At 50.5% G+C, this 17,318-nt stretch overlaps 1 protein-coding gene across 2 annotated transcripts; it reads right to left on the minus strand.

Moving 5' to 3' along the window:
• Positions 1 to 198: 198 nt before the first annotated feature.
• Positions 199 to 15,614, minus strand: TMEM219 (transmembrane protein 219). 2 transcript variants are annotated; one of them, XM_073547395.1, is made up of 6 exons: positions 15,459 to 15,614; positions 14,865 to 15,032; positions 6,962 to 7,178; positions 5,439 to 5,577; positions 5,024 to 5,171; positions 199 to 835 (listed from the first exon to the last, which is right to left on the minus strand). In XM_073547395.1, exons 2-6 carry the CDS (start codon positions 15,018 to 15,020, stop codon positions 695 to 697), a joined length of 801 nt encoding a protein of 266 aa, XP_073403496.1. In that variant the 5' UTR covers positions 15,021 to 15,032; positions 15,459 to 15,614; the 3' UTR covers positions 199 to 694. The 2 variants fall into 2 exon arrangements, with proteins under 2 accessions (XP_073403496.1, XP_073403495.1); XM_073547394.1 differs by lacking the exon at positions 15,459 to 15,614 and adding an exon at positions 15,220 to 15,366.
• Between the last annotated feature and the right edge of the window lie 1,704 nt (positions 15,615 to 17,318).

Below are 17,318 nucleotides of genomic sequence, written 5' to 3' on the forward strand. Positions count from 1 at the left end.
GGGGCGTCTACAGCTAGAAACTCAGTGCGCAGACGCGGACACCTCTCAGTCTCCGCGTTGTGCGCATGCGTGCTTTTCATTCTAGTGATGGTATTTCAACAAAACTTTATTTACAAATGAAAACAAAACAAAGCTTTAGAGAAGGGCACCGTCTGTGATTAACCCTTACAGAACCAGTACTTTATTTTCTTCCGAGAATTTCTTTTTTTTTTTTTTTTTTGAGGGCCAAGTTGTAGTTCTCGATAATTGTTGTATATATAATGTAATGGAAAACAAGAAAAAAAAAAACATTGAAATTTCATTCATTTACTACTGCATATAGTGAACATCCCATTCTGTGGCTGGAGACTCCATTATGGCGTCGTCTGCAGGCCCTTGGCATTCCATCATCGCGTTACTTACAGGGGCGCTGATGGACGCTCCTCCGGTATTGCACCAGCAGTGATTGGGGCGATCACCCCGAGAGGAGACCGGAGGCAGCGTCCGCCTATGTCAGCCTCCAGGAGCCGCCGGCGCTGACAGGCACAGTCAGACACAGACCCCAGTCCCGTGAGGTGGGGTCATCACCAGACGCCGTGCATCTCTAGCGTACACGATACATGGTGTCTGTGAGAGAAATCAGCCCACGCCTCTCCAGGGGGAAAGAATTTATTTTAGCACCCAAAATGAAAATGAGATCTGGAGAAAGTGTCCGTCAGAGCAGCCCCGGCCCAGGGGTCCTCTTATCCTTCAGGGAGGAACTCCAGCAGCCACCGACCACAATCAGCAGGAGGACAATGAGGAAGCAAACCAGCACCGCAGACAGCAGGCGCCCCGACACCACGGCAGAGTCCTCCTGATAGAGAGCAACACAGCGAATCACATCGTAGCCCCCAAGTATCAGCATCATTATTCTGCACCCTGAGCGTCAGCGTCACTATCTTCTATCAGAGTGTCAGCATCACTATCCTGCACCCCGAGTGTCAGCGTCACTATCCAGCACCCCCAGTGTCAGCGTCACTATCCAGCACCCCAGTGTCAGCGTCACTATCCAGCACCCCCAGTGTCAGCGTCACTATCCAGCACCCCCAGTGTCAGCGTCACTATCCAGCACCCCGAGTGTCAGCGTCACTATCCAGCACCCCGAATGTCAGCGTCACTATCCAGCACCCCGAGTGTCAGCGTCACTATCCAGCACCCCGAGTGTCAGCGTCACTATCCAGCACCCCCAGTGTCAGCGTCACTATCCAGCACCCCGAGTGTCAGCGTCACTATCCAGCACCCCGAGTGTCAGCGTCACTATCCAGCACCCCCAGTTTCAGCGTCACTATCCAGCACCCCGAGTGTCAGCGTCACTATCCAGCACCCCGAGTGTCAGCGTCACTATCCAGCACCCCGAGCGTCAGCGTCACTATCCTGCACCCCGAGCGTCAGCGTCACTATCCTCTACCACGAGCATCAGCGTCACTATCCTCTACCACGAGCGTCAGCGTCACTATCCTCTACCACGAGTGTCAGCGTCACTATCCTCTACCCCGAGTGTCAGGATCACTATCCTGCACCCCGAGTGTCAGCGTCACTATCCTGCACCCCGAGTGTCAGCGTCACTATCCTGCACCCCGAGTGTCAGCGTCACTATCCTGCACCCCAAGCGTCAGCGTCACTATCCTGCACCCCAAGCGTCAGCGTCACTATCCTGCACCCCAAGCGTCAGCGTCACTATCCTGCACCCCGAGTGTCAGGGTCACTATCCTACACCCCGAGTGTCAACGTTACTATCCTCTACCCAGAGTGTCAGCGTCACTATCCTCTACCACAAGTGTCAGCGTCACCATCCTGCACCCCAAGTGTCAGCGTCACTATCCTGCACCCCGAGCGTCAGCATCACAATCCTCTACCCGAGCATCACCGTCATCATCTTCTATCCCAAGTGTCAACGTCACTATCCTGCACCCCAAGTGTCAGTGTCACTATCCTGTACCCAAGGTCGGACTGGAGAACCGGAACACTGGATGATTCTCAGGTGGGCCCAGGTCCTTGACATGCCTCCGAGTAGGACATAGAGGGGTCCTGCTGATTTCAACTGAATGTGTGTCCAAGGACGCACATTCAGATGAAATGTATTGCGGTGCAGAAAGTCGCAGTAGCAGTCGCCGGCTGAAGTCAGTGATCCAGTTTCAGGTGGTGCATGAAAGAGACCTCAACAGGTGCACTGACGTCAGCTTCCAGCCTCTGATAGGTCGGAAGCCATTTTGACTTGACTGTGCTAGATCTGAAGGAAGAGGACACCAAGAAGCAAGAAGAATTTTTTTCTTATTCTTTTGTGGATGCAGCATGATGCTTGGCCATGAACATGAGGGCCACAGACCAGGGACAAGGGGGTCACAGACCAGGGGTCTAGTAACATGGGGGCTATCTACCAGGAGCATGAGGACCACAGACCAGAGGGGCGAGTGACATGGAGGCCACGGACCAGAGACACGGGGGCCACGGACATGAGGGCCATGGATGTAAAAGCCAAGGACCAGGGACATGGAGGTCAGAGACTGGAGACATAAGGGCCCAAGATGGGGGATATTAATTAATGGGGCCAGATTAAGGGACTTAGTTACTGTATGGAGGCCAAAATTAGGAACCTACATTTTTAGTTTATGGCGGTAAGTGGAAGACATACTTACTGTAGGGGTCAATAAGGGGACAATACTGCTGTAATATAATTTACTTTTGAGGATACGGTCTTCCATTGAGTGGAACAAAAGGAGGGCCTTGTTACTGTGCAGGAGGGCACTATGTCGCTTTTTTTCGTCATTTGGTGTTGTGCATAAGTCGGGGAATAAGTGGGAGATGTGCTCTGGAAGTGAATGCCTATTGATAACTGTCTTATTTTCTACAGAGACAAGTCCTGGCTGGAAAAAGTGATGGTAATCGGTGCCAGATGAAGCAGAAAAGCGAAGGTAAAGGACTTCAACTACAGACGTCAATGGTGATCACTGTATTACCTGTACATTGACATTATTTACAGAGCTCTTGTGTATAGTGTCACTGGGGATCACTATATTAGGCCGGTTTCACATTAGCGCTTTTTCAGCGCGCGCACGGCCGGGGGTAGCTCCGCCCCCGAGCCGGCTCTCTGCCCGGCGTGCCCGCCCCTTCCTTGTAGCGCCGCCTCCTAGCGGACAGCGGCGCCTGCGATCGGCGCACCCTATCTTTAGCATAGGGTGCGCCGATCGTGCGCAGGCCGTGCGCTAGTTGCGCTTTGACCTGCGCTGCGCACTTTTGACGGTGCGCCGTGCGCGCCAAAATCCGAAAAGTTTGATTTTGGCGCGCACGGCGCACCGTCAAAAGTGCGCAGCGCAGGTCAAAGCGCAACTAGCGCACGGCCTGCGCACGATCGGCGCACCCTATGCTAAAGATAGGGTGCGCCGATCGCAGGCGCCGCTGTCCGCTAGGAGGCAGCGCTACAAGGAAGGGGCGGGCACGCCGGGCAGAGAGCCGGCTCGGGGGCGGAGCTACCCTCGGCCGTGCGCTCGCTGAAAAAGCGCTAATGTGAAACCGGCCTTACCTGTATACTGACACTGGTGATCACTGTATTACCTGTACACTATATACAGAGCTCCTGTGTATAATGTCACTGGTGATCCCTGTATTACCTGTACAATATACACTACTGTATATACAGAGCTCCTGCGTATGTCACTGGTGATCCCTGTATTACCTGTACACTATGCACTATATACAGAGCTCCTGTGTATAATGTCACTGGTGATCCCTGTGTTATCTGTACACTATACACAGAGCTCCTGTGTATGTCATCGATGTTCACTGTATTACCTATACACCATATATAGCGCTCCTGTGGATAATGTAACCGGTGGTAATAACAGTGCTGCTAGCATTGTGGTGTTTATTAATGATCAGTATTGTAATATTCGATCACAATGTTGTAATATGTGGTCTGGTCACGGTGTGGCGGAATTTCTACCTTGTATGTGATACTATTGGTCTTGGTATAGTGAATTATGTTATGTATGGTGGTCATTTGTTCTCTCTGAAATTAATTAGGAGATGATTTAATTCCTTTAGTGATTAAATACTTGGAACAAGATGCACTTACAGGGGTTCTCCAGTGAAAATCCCCTCTCCGCAGGATAAGTGATAACTTATTGATTGGTGGGGGTCCGACTTCTGGGACCCGCACTGATTGACAGAATGTGGAGCTTTTATACCCATTAGACTAGAGCGGCATGTGTGACACGACCACTGAGCCATTCATTCCCTCAGTGGCTGTGAGCGCTGCTCTTGTTTTTTTCTTGAAGCCCCAAAGATGATGAATGGAGCTGCGGACAGACATCCCACCTGCCGCTCAATTTTAAAATGGAGAGAAAACTGTCCTGTCAGGGATAAAACTTTCCAATTCTTCCAATCGGTGCGGTTTCCAATGGTCGGACTTAAACGATCAATAAGTTATCAACTATCATGTGGAGCCCATGGATTGGTGACAACTTGTTTTACGCATAGAACCCTTTAATGTAAACTACCGTAAATTGTACATCCCAGTTATGGTGATGCACAGCAGATGTGCAGGAGCCACTATAACAGAGATGATGGCTAACAGATATCTGCATATAGCTGTAGGGTGGGCTCCAGCCACTCCAGTCCAACGCTGCCTGTACCCCAAGTGTAAGCGTCACTACCCTGTACCCCGAGTGTCAGTGTCATTATCCTGTACCCCAAGTGTAAGCGTCATTATCCTGTACCCAGGGTGTCAGTATCATCATCCTGTACCCCAAGTGTCATTATCCTGAACCCAGAGTATCAGTATCATTATTATGCACGAAAGTCAGTATCATTATTTTGCACCATGAGTGTATCAAAATCCTGTACCCCAAGTGTCAGGGTCATCCATCCTGTACCCCGTGTAATTTTCCTTTACCCCGACTGTCAGAGTCACTGTTCTGTACCCCGAGTGTCAGTATAATTATCCTTTACCCCAAGTGTCAGTGTCATTATCCTGCACCCCAAGTGACCATATGTAGTGTCTCACCGTAGACATCATGGCTTTCAGCCCTGGGTCTCTTCTATACTTCAGGCTGTAACACTCGGAGGTGACGCCAGTTTCCGTCTCCCCCACATACAGTTCTGGAGGTAGTTGGTGTCCACTGGGGTTCACGGCAGAACACTGGAAGGACGACCTGCATGGAGACGGTTGGTGGTGAATGTGCACGGTGTCTGAGGATTGGCAGAGGCAGTTCCGCCATATAGTCTGATATTACGCCTCCATCTTCAGTCTGCACATACAGGTTATTTATGTAAAGCAGGGGAGATAAGTGGCTGCAAACACATCAGGCTCTACTTATCTCCACAGAAACAACACCCTGAGACAGGACAAGGGCATCCCATAATTTTTACCTACAAACACAACTAGGAGGTCCAACACCGCCGGCTGAGAGGTCACTCACCACTTCTGCGGTAAAACGGACCGTGGACCGCTCACTATCACACACAACTTTCTGTAGCAATCGGCGTCACTGTCATTACACTGTGCGGACCCCCAGCTGGAGGTGACTGTGATCAGTATGGGGGAGTCTGTGCCCGGACCTGCGGGAAATCAATACAGTGAGACGGGGTCTGAGATCACAAACCAGAAAAATGAGTGGCAGCCACCAGGAGTCACAGCCCAGGGGCAAAGACATGATGATGCTGGTGGTGGTGAGGATAGTGGTAGTAATAGTAATGATAGTGGTAAGGATAGTGGTATAGTAATGACGATGATGAAAGAGGTGGAAGTAATAATGATTGTGGTGAGGATAATGGTGGTAGTAATGATGATGATGAGGATAGAGGTGGTAGTAATAATGATGATGATAAGAATAGTGGTGGCAGTAATGATGATGAGGACAGAGGTGGTAGTAATGATGATGATGAGAATAAAGGTGGTAGTAATGATGATGATGAGAATAGTGGTGGTAGTAATAATGATGATGATGAGAATATTGGTGGCAGTAATGATGATGAGAATAGAGGTGGTAGTAATGATGATGATGAGAATAAAGGTGGTAGTAATGAGGATAATGAGAATAGTGGTGGTAGCAATGATGATGATTAGGATAGTGGTGGTAGTAATGATGATGATGAGGATAGAGGTGGTAGTAATAATGCAGATAAGAGATGATGTTGGTGGTGGTGAGGATAGTGGTGGTAATAGTAATGCTAGTGGTAAGGATAGTGGTATAGTAATGACGATGATGAAAGAGGTGGAAGTAATAATGATTGTGGTGAGGATAATGATGGTAGTAATGATGATGATGAGGATAGTGGTGGTAGCAATGATGATCATGAGAGTACAGGTGGTAGCAATGATGATGATGAGAGTACAGGTGGTAGCAATGATGATCATGAGAGTACAGGTGGTAGCAATGATGATGATAAGGATAGAGGTGGTAGCAATGATGATCATGAGAGTACAGGTGGTAGTAATGATGATCATGAGAGTACAGGTGGTAGTAATGATGATGATGAGGATAGTGGTGGTAGCAATGATGATCATGAGAGTACAGGTGGTAGCAATGATGATGATGAGCGTACAGGTGGTAGCAATGATGATGATGAGAGTACAGGTGGTAGCAATGATGATCATGAGAGTACAGGTGGTAGCAATGATGATGATAAGGATAGAGGTGGTAGTAATGATGAGGATAGAGGTGGTAGTAATGATTATAATGAGGATAGAGGTAGTAGTAATGATGATGATGATAGAGGTGGTAGTAATGATGAGGATAGAGGTGGTAGTAATGATGATGATGAGGATAGAGGTGGTAGCAATGATGAGGATAGAGATGGTAGTAATGATTATAATGAGGATAGAGGTAGTAGTAATGATGATGATGGTGATGGTAGTGATGATGATGGTGAGTATAGTTATTGCAGTAATGATGATGGTGCTGGTAGTAGCAAAGATGATGGTGGTGGTAAGGATAGTGACCTGTCATCCCGAGCTGGCCGGCTCTCGCCCAGATACGCAGGCCGCTATGATTCCCTGGTGGTGTCAGAGTTACCCCGGCCAACACGGACACATTATCATGATCTTCGTGGTCTGCGGCTGAGCCGATAGCTGCCGGATGCGAGGTCGGGAGGCCGGTGACATTGTGCTGAGGACAGATGGGATGAGCACTCAGCGTCTGTAGGACGGTGTCGAAATCCTGAAGAAATATAGAGAACATTTTGTAAGTGAGACCAATGTAGATCCTCTGCTCCCTGTCAGTGAATCAGAGAGCGCAGTGTATGACCTCTGCTCCCTGTCAGTGAATCAGAGAGTGCAGTGTAAGACCTCTGCTCCCTATCAGTGAATCAGCAAGTGCAGTGTACGACCTCTGCTCCCTATCAGTGAGCGTTGTGTACGACCTCTGCTCCCTATCAGTGAATCAGAGAGCGCAGTGTACGACCTCTGCTCCCTATCAGTGAATCAGAGAGCGCAGTGTACGACCTCTGCTCCCTATCAGTGAATCAGTGAGCGCAGTGCACGACATCTACTCCATATCAGTGAATCAGTAAGCGCAGTTTACGACCTCTGCTCCCTATCAGTGAATCAGAGAGCGCAGTGTACGACCTCTACTCCATATCAGTGAATCAGAGAGCGCAGTGTACGACCTCTACTCCCTATCAGTGAATCAGAGCGCAGTGTACGACCTCTACTCCATATCAGTGAATCAGACAGCGCAGTGTACGACCTCTGCTCCCTATCAGTGAATCAGAGAGCGCAGTGTACGACCTCTGCTCCCTATCAGTGAATCAGAGAGCGCAGTGTACGACCTCTGCTCCCTATCAGTGAGCGCAGTGCACGACCTCTGCTCCCTATCAGTGAATCAGAGAGCGCAGTGTACGACCTCTGCTCCCTATCAGTGAATCAGAGAGCGCAGTGTACGACCTCTACTCCCTATCGGTGAATCAGAGCGCAGTGTACGACATCTACTCCATATCAGTGAATCAGACAGCGCAGTGTACGATCTCTGCTCCCTATCAGTGAATCAGAGAGCGCAGTGTTGTGAGCTCATTTTCTCGTTCACCTTTGATGTCCGATGAACTCTCTCACCACCTCCTTTCACCAGCAGAAACTGATTTGGATGGGAGAGACCTGTCACCTGAACAGGTGGATTGCAATTGGACATTAGGAATCTCTGAGTGGATATAAGGCAGCCGACGCCCTGTAGGGTTGCTGGTGATTTCTCTGCTCTGAGCTCTGGCCTTCAGTTCAGTTCCTGTCTTCTAAAGCTAAGTTTTGCTCTGTTATTGTTCCATGAGATTTTGTCTGATTTGCTTAGTTTTGTGTTCTGCCAGCCCCGGCTGGGGCTTTGCTGAATTTCCATTTTGTCCCTGATCGGTTTAATCTCTTTTGCTCTGTCTTCAGAATATATCGGAGTGCTGATATAGGGATTTTGAAGTCTAGTGACTTCAGGGCCGCTTTTCCTATCAGATGTGTTGGGACATTTTTGGTAGGGTTTTTGCGGATTGCAGCCAGCATCTTTTCTGTCCTATCTAGTTAGTTGGGCCCCATCGTTTGCTCTGCCTGTCTTTCTGTCTGTGCTAGTGTTTTCATCGACAATACATGTTGGGGGCTGTCTACTGCTTTGGGGTCTGCTCTGGGGCAGTTTAGATTTCCCCTTTCTTTAGGCTTATTTAGTTCTCCAGCTGTGACGAGGTGTCTAGGACCACCGTAGGAACGCTCCACGGCTACTGTTAGTTGTTGTGAATAGGATCAGGGGTCTGCAATCCGCTAGCTACGAACCTCTACGGTTTTCTGGACTTAGCTTGCATTTTTGTTTTTTCCTCCTCCGGTGACTCATTCATAACAGCGCAGTGAATGACCTCTGCTCCCTATCAGTGAATCAGAGAGCGCAGTGTACGACATCTGCACACGATCAGTGAATCAGAGAGCCCAGTGTACATCTGCTCCCTATCAGTGAATCAGAGAGCACAGTGTACGACCTCTGCTCCCTATCAGTGAATCAGAGAGCACAGTGTACGACATCTACTCTATATCAGTGAATCAGAGAGCACAGTGTATGACCTCTGCTCCCTATCAGTGAATCAGAGAGCGCAGTGTACAACATCTGCTACATGTCAGTGAATCAGAGAGCGCAGTGTACAACATCTGCTACATGTCAGTGAATCAGAGAGCGCAGTGTACGACCTCTGCTCCCTATCAGTGAATCAGTGAGCGCAGTGTAGGACATCTACTCTATATCAGTGAATCAGAGAGTGCAGTGTACGACCTCTGCTCCCTATCAGTGAATCAGAGAGCCCAGTGTACGACATCTGCTCCCTATCAGTGAATCAGAGAGCGCAGTGTACGACATCTGCTACATGCCAGTGAATCAGAGAGCGCAGTGTACGACCTCTGCTCCCTATCAGTGAATCAGAGAGCGCAGTGTACGACATCTGCTACATGTCAGTGAATCAGAGAGCGCAGTGTACGACCTCTGCTCCCTATCAGTGAATCAGAGAGCGCAGTGTACGACCTCTGCTCCCTATCAGTGAATCAGAGAGCGCAGTGTACGACATCTGCTACATGTCAGTGAATCAGAGAGCGCAGTGTACGACATCTGCTACATGCCAGTGAATCAGAGAGCGCAGTGTACGACATCTGCTCCCTATCAGTGAATCAGAGAGCGCAGTGTACGACCTCTGCTCCCTATCAGTGAATCAGAGAGCGCAGTGTACGACATCTGCTACATGCCAGTGAATCAGAGAGCGCAGTGTACGACATCTGCTACATGTCAGTGAATCAGAGAGCGCAGTGTACGACATCTGCTACATGTCAGTGAATCAGAGAGCGCAGTGTACGACATCTGCTACATGTCAGTGAATCAGAGAGCGCAGTGTACGACATCTGCTACATGTCAGTGAATCAGAGAGCGCAGTGTACGACATCTGCTACATGTCAGTGAATCAGAGAGCGCAGTGTACGACATCTGCTACATGTCAGTGAATCAGAGAGCGCAGTGTACGACATCTGCTACATGTCAGTGAATCAGAGAGCGCAGTGTACGACATCTGCTACATGTCAGTGAATCAGAGAGCGCAGTGTACGACATCTGCTACATGTCAGTGAATCAGAGCGCAGTGTACGACATCTGCTACATGTCAGTGAATCAGAGCGCAGTGTACGACATCTGCTACATGTCAGTGAATCAGAGAGCGCAGTGTACGACATCTGCTACATGCCAGTGAATCAGAGAGCGCAGTGTACGACCTCTGATACTTATCAGTGAATCAGAGACCACAGTGTACGACATCTGCTACATGTCAGTGAATCAGAGAGCGCAGTGTACGACATCTGCTCCCTATCAGTGAATCAGAGAGCGCAGTGTACGACCTCTGCTCCCTATCAGTGAATCAGAGAGCGCAGTGTACGACATCTACTCTATATCAGTGAATCAGAGAGCGCAGTGTACGACATCTGCTCCCTATCAGTGAATCAGAGAGCGCAGTGTACGACCTCTGCTCCCCATCAGTGAACTGATAAAGTAAATTAATGTGAATGCACAATGTAAGTGCATATTGACACATGACCATTAACCAGTGAAAACAAAAAGCACAAATATCCTGAAATAAAAAGTAAAAAATAAACTGCAAATAATGCATATAAATACTAGAGTAGGACTGTCCCACAAGGGTTGCCGTGACGTGGCGGGATGGCTTGTACGTTATTTTGATCAAAATTATGTTTACTAAATACCCTTATTATTATTATTATTATTACTTTTATGCATTATTTGCAGTTTATTTTTTACTTTTTATTTCAGGATATTTGTGCTTTTTGCTTTTTGTTTTCCCCGTCAGTGAATCAGAGAGCGTAGTGTGCAACCTCTACTCCCCGTCAGTGACTCAGTGAGTGCAGTGTACGACCTCTACTCCCCGTCAGTGAATCAGAGAGTGCAGTGTACGACCTCTGCTCCCCGTCAGTGAATCAGAGAGTGCAGTGTACGACCTCTGCTCCCCGTCAGTGAATCAGAGAGTGCAGTGTACGACCTCTGCTCCCCGTCAGTGAATCAGAGAGTGCAGTGTACGACCTCTGCTCCCCGTCAGTGAATCAGAGAGTGCAGTGTACGACCTCTGCTCCCCGTCAGTGAATCAGAGAGTGCAGTGTACGACCTCTGCTCCCCGTCAGTGAATCAGAGAGTGCAGTGTACGACCTCTGCTCCCCGTCAGTGAATCAGAGAGTGCAGTGTACGACCTCTGCTCCCCGTCAGTGAATCAGAGAGTGCAGTGTACGACCTCTGCTCCCCGTCAGTGAATCAGAGAGTGCAGTGTACGACCTCTGCTCCCCGTCAGTGAATCAGAGAGTGCAGTGTACGACCTCTGCTCCCCGTCAGTGAATCAGAGTGCAGTGTTCGACCTCTGCTCCCCGTCAGTGAATCAGAGAGCGCAGTGTACGACCTTTGCTCCCCATCAGTGACTCAGTGAGTGCAGTGTACGACCTCTGCTCCCCATCAGTGACTCCAGTGTACGACCTCTGCTCCCTGTCAGTGAATCAGAGAGCGCAGTGTACGACCTCTACTCCCCGTCAGTGACTCAGTGAGTGCAGTGTACGACCTCTGCTCCCCGTCAGTGAATCAGAGTGCAGTGTTCGACCTCTGCTCCCCGTCAGTGAATCAGAGAGCGCAGTGTACGACCTTTGCTCCCCATCAGACTCAGTGAGTGCAGTGTACGACCTCTGCTCCCCATCAGTGACTCCAGTGTACGACCTCTGCTCCCTGTCAGTGAATCAGAGAGCGCAGTGTTCGACCTCTGCTCCCCGTCAGTGAATCAGAGAGCGCAGTGTACGACCTCTGCTCCCCGTCAGTGAATCAGAGAGTGCAGTGTTCGACCTCTGCTCCCCGTCAGTGAATCAGAGAGTGCAGTGTTCGACCTCTGCTCCCCGTCAGTGAATCAGAGAGCGCAGTGTACGACTTTTGCTCCCCATCAGTGACTCAGTGAGTGCAGTGTACGACCTCTGCTCCCTATGAGTGACTTAGAGAGCGCAGTGTACGACCTCTGCTCCCCATCAGTGACTCCAGTGTACGACCTCTGCTCCCTATCAGTGAATCAGAGAGCGCAGTGTACAACCTCTACTCCCCGTCAGTGACTCAGTGAGTGCAGTGTACGACCTCTACTCTCCGTCAGTGACTCAGTGAGTGCAGTGTAAGACCTCTACTCCCCGTCAGTGACTCAGTGAGTGCAGTGTACGACCTCTACTCCCCGTCAGTGACTCAGTGAGTGCAGTGTACGACCTCTAGTCCCCATCAGTGACTCAGTGAGTGCAGTGTTCGACCTCTGCTCCCCGTCAGTGAATCAGAGAGCGCAGTGTTCGACCTCTGCTCCCCGTCAGTGAATCAGAGAGCGCAGTGTACGACTTTTGCTCCCCATCAGTGACTCAGTGAGTGCAGTGTACGACCTCTGCTCCCTATGAGTGACTTAGAGAGCGCAGTGTACGACCTCTGCTCCCCATCAGTGACTCCAGTGTACGACCTCTGCTCCCTATCAGTGAATCAGAGAGCGCAGTGTACAACCTCTACTCCCCGTCAGTGACTCAGTGAGTGCAGTGTACGACCTCTACTCTCCGTCAGTGACTCAGTGAGTGCAGTGTAAGACCTCTACTCCCCGTCAGTGACTCAGTGAGTGCAGTGTACGACCTCTACTCCCCGTCAGTGACTCAGTGAGTGCAGTGTACGACCTCTAGTCCCCGTCAGTGACTCAGTGAGTGCAGCGTACGACCTCTGCTACCCATCAGTGACTGCAGTGTAAGACCTCTACTCCCTGTCAGTGATTCAGTGAGTGCAGTGTACGACCTCTGCTCCCTATCAGTGACTCAGAGAGCGCAGTGTACGACCTCTGCTCCCCGTCAGTGAATCAGAGAGCGCAGTGTACGACCTCTGCTCCCTGTCAGTGACTCAGTGAGTGCAGTGTACGACCTCTACTCCATATCAGTGACTCAGTGAGTGCAGTGTACGACCTCTACTCCATATCAGTGACTCAGTGAGTGCAGTGTACGACCTCTACTCCATATCAGTGAATCAGTGAGTGCAGTGTACGACCTCTGCTCCATATCAGTGACTCAGTGAGTGCAGTGTACGACCTCTGCTCCATATCAGTGACTCAGTGAGTGCAGTGTACGACCTCTGCTCCCCGTCAGTGAATCAGAGAGCGCAATGTACGACCTCTGCTCCCTGTCAGTGACTCAGTGGAGTGCAGTGTATGACCTCTGCTCCCTATCAGTGACTCAGTGAGCGTAGTGTACGACCTCTACTCCCCGTCAGTGACTCAGTGAGTGCAGTGTACGACCTCTGCTCCCCGTCAGTGACTCAGTGAGTGCAGTGTACGACCTCTGCTCCCCGTCAGTGACTCAGTGAGTGCAGTGTACGACCTCTGCTCCCTGTCAGTGACTCAGTGAGTGCAGTGTACGACCTCTGCTCCCTGTCAGTGACTCAGTGAGTGCAGTGTACGACCTCTACTCCCCGTCAGTGACTCAGTGAGTGCAGTGTACGACCTCTGCTCCCTGTCAGTGACTCAGTGAGTGCAGTGTACGACCTCTGCTCCCTGTCAGTGACTCAGTGAGTGCAGTGTACGACCTCTACTCCCCGTCAGTGACTCAGTGAGTGCAGTGTACGACCTCTGCTCCCCGTCAGTGAATCAGAGAGTGCAGTGTACGACCTCTGCTCCCCGTCAGTGACTCAGTGAGTGCAGTGTACGACCTCTGCTCCCCGTCAGTGAATCAGAGAGTGCAGTGTACGACCTCTACTCCATATCAGTGACTCAGTGAGTGCAGTGTACGACCTCTACTCCATATCAGTGAATCAGTGAGTGCAGTGTACGACCTCTGCTCCATATCAGTGACTCAGTGAGTGCAGTGTACGACCTCTGCTCCATATCAGTGACTCAGTGAGTGCAGTGTACGACCTCTACTCCATATCAGTGAATCAGTGAGTGCAGTGTACGACCTCTGCTCCATATCAGTGACTCAGTGAGTGCAGTGTACGACCTCTGCTCCATATCAGTGACTCAGTGAGTGCAGTGTACGACCTCTGCTCCCCGTCAGTGAATCAGAGAGCGCAGTGTACGACCTCTGCTCCCTGTCAGTGACTCAGTGGAGTGCAGTGTATGACCTCTGCTCCCTATCAGTGACTCAGTGAGCGTAGTGTACGACCTCTACTCCCCGTCAGTGACTCAGTGAGTGCAGTGTACGACCTCTGCTCCCTGTCAGTGTCTCAGTGAGTGCAGTGTACGACCTCTGCTCCCCGTCAGTGACTCAGTGAGTGCAGTGTACGACCTCTGCTCCCTGTCAGTGACTCAGTGAGTGCAGTGTACGACCTCTACTCCCCGTCAGTGACTCAGTGAGTGCAGTGTACGACCTCTGCTCCCTGTCAGTGACTCAGTGAGTGCAGTGTACGACCTCTACTCCCCGTCAGTGACTCAGTGAGTGCAGTGTACGACCTCTGCTCCCTGTCAGTGACTCAGTGAGTGCAGTGTACGACCTCTACTCCCTGTCAGTGACTCAGTGAGTGCAGTGTACGACCTCTGCTCCCTGTCAGTGAATCAGTGAGTGCAGTGTACGACCTCTACTCCCTGTCAGTGACTCAGTGAGTGCAGTGTACGACCTCTACTCCCCGTCAGTGACTCAGAGAGTGCAGTGTACGACCTCTGCTCCCTATCAGTGACTCAGTGAGTGCAGTGTACGACCTCTGCTCCCCGTCAGTGAATCAGAGAGTGCAGTGTACGACCTCTGCTCCCTATCAGTGACTCAGTGGAGTGCAGTGTACGACCTCTGCTCCCTGTCAGTGTCACAGCAGAGGGTTCGGTGCAGTGGATTCGCTCGTCATTAGACGCCTCGCACAGATTTCGTACTTTACCTTAGTAAAATCGTCGTCTGTCACGGGATACAAACGCAGGTAGGACCCAAAACACAGGAAGGTGACGGCGAGCGTGGCCAGACACAGGAGGAAGGTGACCAGCGGAGGGTGATGGCGCACACAGAGCCGAAGCCCCGCACACAACGGACAGGCCATGGCGGCGTCAACCTGAGAGGCAAGAAACAGGTCACTTCACAACAGCCATGGCTGCAGTCTCTATGACGACTCTCCATGTACCACTACCCTACTCCGCAACATCTGCCCCCGAACCCCTCGTGGGCTGCAGAAAACTACAACTCCCAGCATGCCCTGCGGCCGGTGGTGCGCTTGGCCTGTCATTTCTTTATGTATTCACCATTTATACTTCACATTGTGTTTGCTGGGACTTGTAGTCCAACACGACATAACCCAAGGGCCCTCATGAGGGGTTACAGGGGAGGGGCAGCTCTGCGCAAAGCATTCTGGGACAAGTGTGCGCAGGGGACGGGTCTCCCAGGATGCATTTCACCAGGCCGGGGCCCAGCTCGGTATTCTGTCTCCCTCCCCATCCACCACTGTACGACCACCCCGCACTGCAGCGCCCCCCTCAGGTACCCCGTGTGCAGGCGGCAGCCGGCCGGGCTCCTGCTGCAGCCGCGCTCATACTCCGCCTCACAGGGTGTGAGCTACAACAAAATGGCCTCAGCCCAACGTCTGCAACCGACAGCCACGTGTCCAACGGTTACCATGGAAACAACCAACCGACCTGTGCGCGTGGCTCGGGCGTTGCCCAATAGTTGGGAGCACGGCCATATTTATGGTTCCTATGGCGACCGCGGCTGTGATATGAACTGTGGTCACTACAGCAACCAATCACATCACTGCTTACAGTCACATGCTGATGAAAGTGTGAAAGCAGAAACGTGATTGGTAGATAACAAGCATCTCTGAATCTAATCCTCTCCAGTGTGATACTGACTGCTAAGCTGTGTATCTAATCCTCTCCTGTGTGATACTGACTGCTGAGCCGTGTATCTAATCCTCTCCTGTGTGATACCGACTGCTGAGCCGTGTATCTAATCCTCTCCTGTGTGATACCGACTGCTGAGCCGTGTATCTAATCCTCTCCTGTGTGATACCGACTGCTGAGCCGTGTATCTAATCCTCTCCTGTGTGATACTGACTGCTGAGCCGTGTATCTAATCCTCTCCTGTGTGATACCGACTGCTGAGCCGTGTATCTAATCCTCTCCTGTGTGATACCGTCTGCTGACCTGTGTATCTAATCCTCTCCTGTGTGATACTGTCTGCTGAGCCGTGTATCTAATCCTCTCCTGTGTGATACCGACTGCTGAGCCGTGTATCTAATCCTCTCCTGTGTGATACCGTCTGCTGAGCCTTGTATCTAATCCTCTCCTGTGTGATACTGTCTGCTGAGCCGTGTATCTAATCCTATCCTGTGTGATACTGACTGCTAAGCTGTGTATCTAATCCTCTCCTGTGTGATACTGACTGCTGAGCCGTGTATCTAATCCTCTCCTGTGTGATACTGACTGCTGAGCCTTGTATCTAATCCTATCCTGTGTGATACTGACTGCTGACCTGTGTATCTAATCCTCTCCTGTGTGATACTGACTGCTGAGCCGTGTATCTAATCCTATCCTGTGTGATACTGACTGCTGAGCCGTGTATCTAATCCTATCCTGTGTGATACTGACTGCTAAGCTGTGTATCTAATCCTCTCCTGTGTGATACTGACTGCTGAGCCGTGTATCTAATCCTCTCCTGTGTGATACTGACTGCTGAGCCTTGTATCTAATCCTATCCTGTGTGATACTGACTGCTGACCTGTGTATCTAATCCTCTCCTGTGTGATACTGACTGCTGAGCCGTGTATCTAATCCTCTCCTGTGTGATACCGACTGCTGAGCCGTGTATCTAATCCTCTCCTGTGTGATACCGACTGCTGAGCCGTGTATCTAATCCTCTCCTGTGTGATACCGACTGCTGATCTGTGTATCTAATCCTCTCCTGTGTGATACCGTCTGCTGACCTGTGTATCTAATCCTCTCCTGTGTGATACCGTCTGCTGAGCCTTGTATCTAATCCTCTCCTGTGTGATACTGACTGCTGAGCCTTGTATCTAATCCTATCCTGTGTGATACTGACTGCTGAGCTGTGTATCTAATTCTCTCCTGTGTGATACTGACTGCTAAGCTGTGTATCTAATCCTCTCCTGTGTGATACTGACTGCTGAGCCGTGTATCTAATCCTCTCCTGTGTGATACCGACTGCTGAGCCGTGTATCTAATCCTCTCCTGTGTGATACCGTCTGCTGATCTGTGTATCTAATCCTCTCCTGTGTGATACCGTCTGCTGACCTGTGTATCTAATCCTCTCCTGTGTGATACCGTCTGCTGAGCCTTGTATCTAATCCTCTCCTGTGTGATACTGACTGCTGAGCCTTGTATCTAAT

This window comes from Dendrobates tinctorius, unplaced genomic scaffold, assembly GCF_039654945.1.
Source record: "Dendrobates tinctorius isolate UK_male_01 unplaced genomic scaffold, ASM3965494v1 ptg000152l, whole genome shotgun sequence".
Classification (NCBI taxonomy): Eukaryota; Metazoa; Chordata; class Amphibia; order Anura; family Dendrobatidae; genus Dendrobates; species Dendrobates tinctorius.

Bases quoted from the DNA above. Each gene is read 5' to 3' on its own strand.
- TMEM219 (XM_073547394.1), bottom strand. The intron at 7,179-14,864 runs GTAAAGTACGAA...ATATTTCTTCAG, and splicing joins CAGACGACGATTTTACTAAG to GATTTCGACACCGTCCTACA. The intron at 836-5,023 runs GTGAGACACTAC...GCTCTCTATCAG, and splicing joins TGAAAGCCATGATGTCTACG to GAGGACTCTGCCGTGGTGTC.